We start from the raw sequence: 9,423 nt of genomic DNA, 5'->3' as shown, positions 1-9,423 counted from the left end.
AAATTGTGGATTATGAGGAGCTGCGAAGGGCCTATATACTGTTCTTGCACATGGGCCCTGTTCTATGTCCCTGCAGAAAGTTCTGTGGCATGTGTTTTATAAAGAATTATTAGAAGTATAAAAAAAAAACAAAAAACAAAACAAACATACAGTCCAGGAACATTTTTATCATATGGACAGAAAGCAATCAACGTCTAGCAAAAAGTAATGGTGTAATTCTCTTACTAGGGGCTTTATTCCTGATTTATGAGCCTCCATCCTATTTCTCAGCTGTACTACAGGATGTTCCCCGACTATCTGAACCTTATTGCCTCTTGTGTGGACCAGAAGTCTCTACTTACGGGACTGAGAGACTCTAATTGAGGCTTTCATAGGAATGCACAAAGAAACAGAAACACAGTCTACCAAAAAGATGCTGTGTGATTCGAGCAGTCAGAGTGCAGGTCACTTGGTACAGCTGAGAAATGGAACAGACACATCAGGAATAAAGGCTGCGTAAGTACATTACACTTTTTTTTTTTTTTTAAAGGATGAACTATTCTATTGCGATGGACAGAATGAAGATACTCAAAAACAGAAGACTATTGAAAATATTAGGCTTGGTAATATTCTATAAACCATATTCTTTTTAAAGTGGATGTATAATTTAATGTCATTACTACCAATCTACTGTCACTGCAACAAAATTTCGTGTGGAGGGCACCCACAGTACACAATATTACAACAGTATTTTATTTATTTCATAGTGAAACCAATGTCTCAGGATCTGTAGCCAAAGGGTCCCATTAACCCACAGAATGCCAAAAGTGTGTCTGGGCCAGTGTTAGGGCATGAACACAACACACTGCCACCAAACCGAGGCAAAAACTGAACACAATGCACAGCAATGTAAAAACGTCATTGCTGTGCAAATGTTCAGTCTTTTGATACTTCTTAAACCGCTGGCTTTTTTCTGAAGCGGTTTTACCGGCATCTTAAAGACGTTGTGGGCGCATAATCCTTAAAAAGGGGAACAGCACAAAGTAGCAGTAGACTGACCTAAAGGGTATTACAGCTCCTTAGTCAGAAGAAACAGTTATTAAGGCTTCATTCACGCGTCAGTATTTTTTGATCAGTATTTGTATGCAAAACCAGGAGGAGTGTCTCCAAAACACAGAACAGGTTTTTTTTCTTTTTTTTATAGTTTTCTCTGTATGTTCCACTCCTGGCTTTAGTTACAAATACTCTTGAAATATGCTGACGAAATACTGACTACAGCCAAGGCCAATGCAAAGTTCAAAAATAAAAACTGATGATGCACCCCTGCCAAATGTTAGGAACTAATATATGGTTTTTCAACAAATTGTTAACATGGCCAACGACTTAACACTGCGCTATATGGACAATCACTTTTCATATTATAGTCAGGGGATGGTAAAGTGGAACCCCCATTAACGATCTGCAGTTGCCATGGAAAACGGATTGTGGTAGGCTCACACTGCCGTATATTCTCTCATACTAGGGAATCGGACCAATTATGCTAATGACAAGAGTTTGATTCGAGTGTCCACTGTGACTCATTCTCTCACATGAGAAAATCGTATCACAGGTGCGGAGAAGAGGAAGAACTTAATCTCTGTGCGCGTACATCAGACTGCAATTGGATGACATCAGCGTACAGTCCGATGTTTTGCACTTGCACCATGCTGCGATTGATTCGTCGTGAGAAAAAAAAAATTATTCCATCACTGATCTGCACTGCCCCGTAGTACAACATTGGTCCGAGTGCTATCCAATAAAAACATCTCATGTTCATCCGAGTTATACGCTAGTGTGAGCAAGCCCTTAATACAAGATAGAAAGTCCATTATTCTGAAGTTATCAAATCACAACACAACTAGAATGCTAAAATATGGTAAAAGATAAACATTGGTCAAAAGCAAATAAAATTAAATTCTATACATTTACAAGGATGTATTCCTCCAAGTGGAAAAAGGAAGAATTTACAATGTATTCCCCTTGACAAGAGAGAAAACTTTAGGTTTATTTTCAAAATTTTAGTTGACGTCAAGAATTTCGAGTGGTACGAGCACTTGGAAGAGCAAGAGTTTATGATACAAGTATTGTTATTTTTCCTTTGGTGAGAGGTGATACTTGAATGTGCATGCCTGGTGGAATTTTAGTGTCAGCTGTTCGTAAAACCACAATGGTCGTCCTATTCATACAGTATTATTATGTCAGTTGTTCATTGTAGGCGACTATTTATTTATGAAAACAGTGGCCTTTGTGCAAAGTGTTGTGTAATGCGACCACTACACGGGACAGGCTGGCATCTCACCATTGTATTAGGTTACCCTGGCTCTCCTTATGAATACTTGTCACACGAACAATTGCTTCTATTCATCACAATTGACTGCAATTAAACGCAGACTGTGATACAAATGTAACATAAGGTTCCCCCCATGTAGTTTAACCCACAGTGGGCTCCATTGTATATCCATTTTAAATTAGGATACCAAAATGACAAGCAGTTTGGTAGGCCTACATTGTTTTGGGGGCCATGAATATTACAGTCTACATAACATTTATCTGCAATAAAGCATTTAACCATGGAAATGTATAGCGAAAAGTGGAAACAAATATAGTAATTTAGTAGGTCGGAGTGAAATTCACTGGTCCAAAAGGGGATGTTCTCCAGCACCCAAGGAAAGTAAAACTTAGCCTTTAATCATATAATATTAAAAAAAAATAGAAATTTGCCAGAATGTGCACATATTAAAAAACCATCATGCTTATGCATTTCAGGTAGAAAACACTTTAAATTATAGATACAATTAAGGGTTTTCCTACCAGAAAGGTGAAATATATATATATTTTTTTTTTTTTCTATCTGAAAAGCATAATTTTTTTTTTTTAATGTGCACATTCTGCCATTTTTTTAATCCTATATGATTACAAGGCGAAGCTTTAACTCCTTTCCTTTGGTGCTGGAGAACATCCCCATTTAGACCATGGAGAGCTGTGTGACCTGAAAGTCAGACCAGTGCATCCTCCATGCAGACCACAGTCTACCCTGGAAGATTCCTGGCCGAATTCACATTTTTTTTGTAACATTTTATTTCTAATAGGCTTCAAAATGATTATTTTTCAGCATATTCTTCGCCAGTGTATTTCAACTAGGATTTTCCATAAAAAAAAAAACAAAAAACAAAATCACTACATCTGGTCATGCACTTTATATAGTCCCACTGGATAAACGGTCATATAAATGACAGATCTCTTCCGACTCCCCAATATATCCCCATATACAGGAACGCTCGGACGGGATGCTACAAAAGACGTTTGGCAGTGGCCAACCTTACCAACGAAGAAAAATGGATTGGGCATTTGAATTCCAACCACATAAACCTTATGCCCAAACTGGCAGATGTGTCCAGCATTTATCTAGTGACTTTTCCTCTTCTACCAATTTCCTTAAGCAAGGAGTTTATCTAGGAGTTGCCCAATATGACAGCCGACAGAGAGAACAGTACGTGGGCTCTTTACAGTCCAATAGTCCATTCATGTAGTGCTTTGGAGGAAGTAGTGCCCCCCATTACCTCCTGGACCCCTGTGCACAGGTTGCACCAATGGTATTTCCGCCCCTGCCAGCTGTGCTGGGTGTTGCAGCGTTTTTCCACTGAACTGAACACCAATAGCTAACCCTTCTAACCTCTCCATACACCCCGTCCGGTCGGTTTGGCGGCACATGCATGTTTCAACTGGGTTAAGGAGAGTTAGACACATCTGGTAGTAACTCATCTGCATTATGAGCAAAGTATGAGGCGCTGAAATTTAACATGCCTGACCTTTGTTTTACCCCGACATAGACAGAAAGACTGTAAAGATCCGATCCAACAGATAATCTATACTAGATCGCTCAGTGCTCATAGGCTGCCATAGTGCTCTTGGCAGCGCGGGTCCCGTAACATAGGATGACGTCCCGCCGGAAACAATAATCTTTTATGCTGCATAAAAGATCATTTCATCAAATAAATGAACATTGACAGCCTGTTAACATAATTAACTCCTGCCTAATTTTTTATGTATACATTGACTAATGTATCCGTTAGAAACAGGTGAAACTCAGATAGAAAACTGAGCTACAAAGTATGACTTCCCGGCATTCTTCCGTGTCCAACGGATCCCCATAGATTTTAATGAGTTTCACCGACTGGAGACATGGATCGTTTTTTTTTTTAAATTGAAGTGTGCATGGGTCAATGAAATTTTAAGGGTCGGTGAGCTTCCGAGAGAGAAAAAAAATGGATTGCAGTAGGACTTGTCTCATGGATATGTGAATGAAGCTGTAGTCTAACGTGTATGGCCTCCTGTAGTTAGGCCTATAGTCAAACAGTAAGTATACACACCCAGATATTCAATTATAATAGGAGCCATATTTAATGTCACTTGACAACTTTTCCAAAAATTCTGCAATTAAAAAAAGGATGAGCAGAATTAAAAAAATTTTTTTTAATGAGTTGATTGATGCACGCATGTGTCAGAGCTAGGGAACTCCAATTATGACATGGAGTGATGTAAATCGTTTCAATCTCTGTTCAGAACTGTAAAATATGTTGCCAGTATAGAAATATAGAACATAAAATAAAAAGGAAAAAAAGAAAACCAACAAGATGATAAAAGAAAGACTAAAAATTAGGACAATTACATTGCTCCATTTTTATTTATTTTTTTTTAATTTTCAGAAATTATCTTTGAAACACATTTCATTTATTACCATATATGATAAGGACAGACCTTATTTGTTTGTAAATTCTTTAAAAGAAGGAGCTGAAGGGACATGAGGTTTTCTGTCATTTAGATTGGCATTTCCAGATACGTGACTCCCAATAACGGAACATTCATCAACAAAAGTAGGAAATATCTTATTAGTCTATTAATTTGTAATGTAATGTCCACCAGTATTTCATCTTAATGGGGTTCTGACACTTCTAGCTCAAGAGCACCTGGAACATCTTCGGCTGCCTCCCAGAATTAGTAAAGTATCCTATTCAGTAAAGTACGGTACTGCATTTACTCCAACAACTGATTTTGGCCAAAACACCATTTCAGGCTTTAAACCGTCTGGCCAATTGCCTCTGTATACAAACTTCTACAGACGGTCCGATTAGGAAAAAATATCTAAGTGTGTTCAATCAGAGTCCCCTAGTTTCACCTTAAATAATGTTTTTTTTATGCTCAGAGGTATGTTTTCACTGGAAGAAGTGTAGTAGTCTTTTCAGCCATGTTATTTTGTGCCATGTTATTTTGTTGACTTCAAAATACCCATAATGGCATATATAGCTAAAATCTTCCTTGGGACTTATGTAAAGTTATATTTCATTATCAATTATCCACTGAAATAGAAGTGCCAATATGCATTGTATAGCTGACGGCTACGTCTCATGATTCCCCCCATGCACAGAACGCTTGGCCCTACCGAGTGTGCCTGTATTCTCTATGTGAGAGCTGCTGCCAGAATTATATCTCCGAACCGAACAAAAGGATCAAATGATTGAATTAGCTAACCAGCTACCCGATCCTTAAGGCACCGTCACACTTAGTGATGCACCAGCGATCCCGACAACGATATGATCCGGTCAGGATCGCTGGTGCATCGCTAAATGGTCGCTAGTGAGCTGCCACACAGGCAGATCTCACCAGCGACATAGCAGCGGTTGGCGGTCCTACTTACCTGTCAGACAAGGCGATGAAGACGTCCTCCCGCCCTCGTCCACGCGTCGCTCGTCACCACAGCAGGAAGCTGACGACAAGAAATGGCCCAGGACGTTCTCGCGAGATCAGCGATAGCCAGCGGGGGAGCCGGTTGGAGGTAAGTATCACACATAGCGTTATCGCTGCCGCGTCACAAAAACCAGTGACGTTATAGGGATATCCCTTAGTGTGTCGGGCCCTTAGATTCTCCAACAATCTTTCGTGGACAGTCGGGAGGGTCCCATACCAAAGAGATGGTTGTTCCCATCAAAATAGGTGGATCCTTCCAAGTTTGCCAAACATTAGTCCAATGTGTACGAGGGAGTTTTTAAGGGAATCGGTGAGCACAAATCGCCTTAAGCATGTTATAACCGTCTGTCATGGAGCATAATGATAGAATTTTTATGTTGCTACGCAGGTCCGTTGTAGTCCGCGGTCCTTGATTCAGTCTTCGGTGTCTGTGAATAGAAGTGATCGCTATTCACAGGTGCCGGGTAGTGACCACGACGCTCATTAGAGGCGCAGGATCTCACTATGCTCAGCGAGACCCGGCGACAACGAGGAGCGCTGACTTCACTACCCGACGCCTGTGAATAACGATTACTTTACTGCTATTCACAGACGCTGAAGACAGAATCGAGGACCGCGGACTACATAGGACCTGCGTAGCAACATTTTGAGAAATTTGTGAATGAGAAAGTGTCTAATGTCTTTATTTCTGTCTTTTAGGTATCTTTTTCTAAAAAAAAAAAAAAAAAAAAAACACACCTAAATTTACAATCAATACAATAAGGCTTAAATGCATAACCAAAAAATAACTCCAATGAATAGAAGAGTGCAAACAATTACATTATGTATCTATACTTTGCTTGTTGCCGATACCTGACTTATTCTCGTTAACACTTGCATACGCTGGCAAGATTCCTACTATGGATAAATTCCTGTCTTTATAGGAGCCCCCTGCTTTTACGTGCGGGGTCTCATTTTCTTCTATATGTTTTTTTAAATACGAATGAAAATTCATTGGAATTCTTTTTTAATTTCTCTTTCAATAAATTGGTGAACGAGGGATAGTGTGTGGGGGGGACTTTATTCACATAAATAATAGCTTTATCTGTTTTATTTTTTGATTACTGGGTTGGTAATAGGGGTGTCTGAAAGACATCTCTCCATTACTAACCCCAGGGCTTGATGCCAGCTGTGATTTTTGACAAATCACAGCTGTGAAACCCAAACTACCATCACCCCGACTGCCACCGCACCAGGGAAATCGGTGTATGCTATGTGATGAGCCCATTCCGGGGTGGCTATGGGTTTGTATGTTTAGGCTGGGAAGGATCAAATATCCAGGGACCTTCCCAGCCTGATAATATAAACCCATAGTTGTCTGCTTTACCTTTGCTGGTTACCAAAAAACGCATGTATTTGTTTTTAACTGCGGATTTACCTCATCTAATGCAAGTCGCATGCAGCCCGAAGCTGCAAAACATGCCATGAGCACGACGCTTGAGCACCTGTAAAACTAAATCGAGTAATGAGTGTACCTGAGCACCCCTGATGATCAATCGAGTATCAAGCACTGTCGCTCATCAGTAATGGCCACCCTTAGGGCTAGCTCTCACAAGAGTATAACTCGGATAAGTGCAATCTGATAAAAAAAGAATAAACTAAGACCAATGTTGTTCAATGAAGCACTGCAGATCTTCATCTTTTCCAAAGCTTTTAAATAAAAAAACAAAATAAAAATATCAGATACCGTACAGGCCATCGGTATGGCATTCAATTTTTACATCGCAATTCTATAACATAGGAAGCTGTAAACGGTCCTGTAAGAGATTAATAGCTGCCGAGTAAAAAAAACAAATTGCACACGGATGACAAGCGAGAAAAAAATCGTCCCACCTTTCTGGATGAAAATCAATTTTTTTTTTTTTTAATACTCTCGTGACGTGAGACTCCAGACTTAGACCAAAGATTCAGAAAAACTAACTGATCTATGGCATCTGCTTCATGTAACCACTCAAATCCAGCATGATTGATCTATAGGAATGGTTGGGGGAAGCCTGAGCGTGGGGGCAGCTCTTTCCAAACAGGCAACCTGTTCACAACTACCGGTATATATCCCCAGAACTTGAGATATATCATGGGGAAAGTCATATTTGAGACGCTCGGCCTCTTCCCAGCCCATAACAGATTGACTTTAGTTTGTGTCTCTTTAGAATGCCTTGTATAATACATTACTTACAGTCACATAAAGAGAAATTATTTGAACTCACCATCATCCAGGTGTTCTCTGGACTTTTCATGATAAGAGTCCGGTCTTCTTCTTGAAAGCTGAGAAATATATATATACAATGTGATTCTCTAGAAGATATTATATATCCAATTGTGCATCATGCATAAACGTTATCATTGCACATCGGTCATACACACTACAATGTCAGTTTTATTACGCGGTCTACTTATGGAATACTAGCCCTACTACATGGATTCTGCTCTTGCGGATTGCTGGGAATTCTCCTTTACCAAAAAGGACCCAATTATTGATATACTGCCTGAATGGAATATAAAATGCATAGATAGAATTAGAACGAACGTCGGGGCCGACATAACCCTAACAAGGAAACTGTCCTATTAACTCTGCGTTTCCTTCCTGTGCTGGAACAAGGTATCTGATAATAACATGCTTACTGAATCAGGGGGGCTGCCATCTGACAGCAATTACCCACTTTGCATCTGTTCATTAATCCACTTCCTCAGTGTTGGAAGTCCCAAATTTTTTTTTTAAATAAATAGTCTTTGTACAGCTATGTTTTTGTTTTTAACTACAGCCTTTAACTAAATATTTTCACAGGATGTACTTTACGCAGGGAGTAACATTTACTCAAGAAGACAGTGAAAAAAGACAAGGGCTGGAGCGAGCCGCGGAACCCCCACCCCACAGCGGCTAAGTGGAGGCCCTGCATGACGGTGGGTTGGAGGGAAGGGGTTAATGTTTTCAAGAGGGTGAAGGAGGGGGGTGGGGGGGGGTATATTAAGGGGCGGTTACCTTACTTCCCGCCCTGGAGCCACGAGGAATTGTCCGGAAGAAGACCATCCAGTGCCATGGCGTCTGTGGATGCGGTCCTGGAGAGGCTGCGGGCGGCAGCAGAGGCGCAGCCGGTCGGGTGGCTGGAGCGGCAGGTGGCCAGTATTGTTGGTGGGAGCAGCGGTCCATCGGCTCCGGTGGATTCACCCCAGACGAGGAGGCGGGTCAGGCCTCCGGAGCGCCTGTCACCGGGGGCGGCGCCGAGCACCCGCCGCCGGCGTCGGAGCCCCTCCCGGGACCCTCCGGCCGGGGTGCCTGCCGGTGAGCGTGCTGGCGGCCCCCGGGCCGGGAGGAATCCAAGGGCCGGCCGGGGGTGCAGCGGCGGTCGGCAGGCCTACGCCTCGGCATGCTCTGGAGGCTGGGCCTGCGCGCGCCAGGACGGCGCGGAATGATGATGTCACGGCAGGCCGCGAGGGAGTCGTGCGGCCTGCCTCTTCGGCGTGAGGAGGCGCCAGCATGGCCGGAGCGGGGAGAGTATCGGGCGGCAGCCCCCGGTGTGCGGGGCGGGCTGGTGCCTCCAGCGCTGTGGCCCCCTGGACCGGGCCAGCGGGAGGGGGCGACGCTGATGGCCGGAACGGCGGCCACGCGGCGAGGGATGCGGG

The 9,423-nt window shown here is 42.3% G+C and overlaps 1 protein-coding gene across 4 annotated transcripts in view; it reads right to left on the bottom strand.

Moving 5' to 3' along the window:
- The window catches only part of LEF1 (lymphoid enhancer binding factor 1), a 145,733-nt gene that overhangs the window by 116,335 nt on the left and 19,975 nt on the right, over positions 1–9,423 (bottom strand). For 3 of the 4 annotated variants that reach the window (XM_073571985.1, XM_073571983.1, XM_073571984.1), the window contains exon 2: positions 8,010–8,067. The exons of the other annotated variant lie outside the window; for it this stretch is intronic. In XM_073571985.1, coding sequence (XP_073428086.1) covers positions 8,010–8,067 — 58 coding nt within the window. The remainder of the gene's footprint in view (positions 1–8,009; positions 8,068–9,423) is intronic. 4 annotated transcript variants of the gene reach the window in all.

Source organism: Dendrobates tinctorius, unplaced genomic scaffold (genome assembly GCF_039654945.1).
Source record: "Dendrobates tinctorius isolate UK_male_01 unplaced genomic scaffold, ASM3965494v1 ptg000030l, whole genome shotgun sequence".
Lineage (NCBI taxonomy): Eukaryota > Metazoa > Chordata > Amphibia > Anura > Dendrobatidae > Dendrobates > Dendrobates tinctorius.
This window is presented reverse-complemented; position numbering and strand designations above follow the sequence as displayed.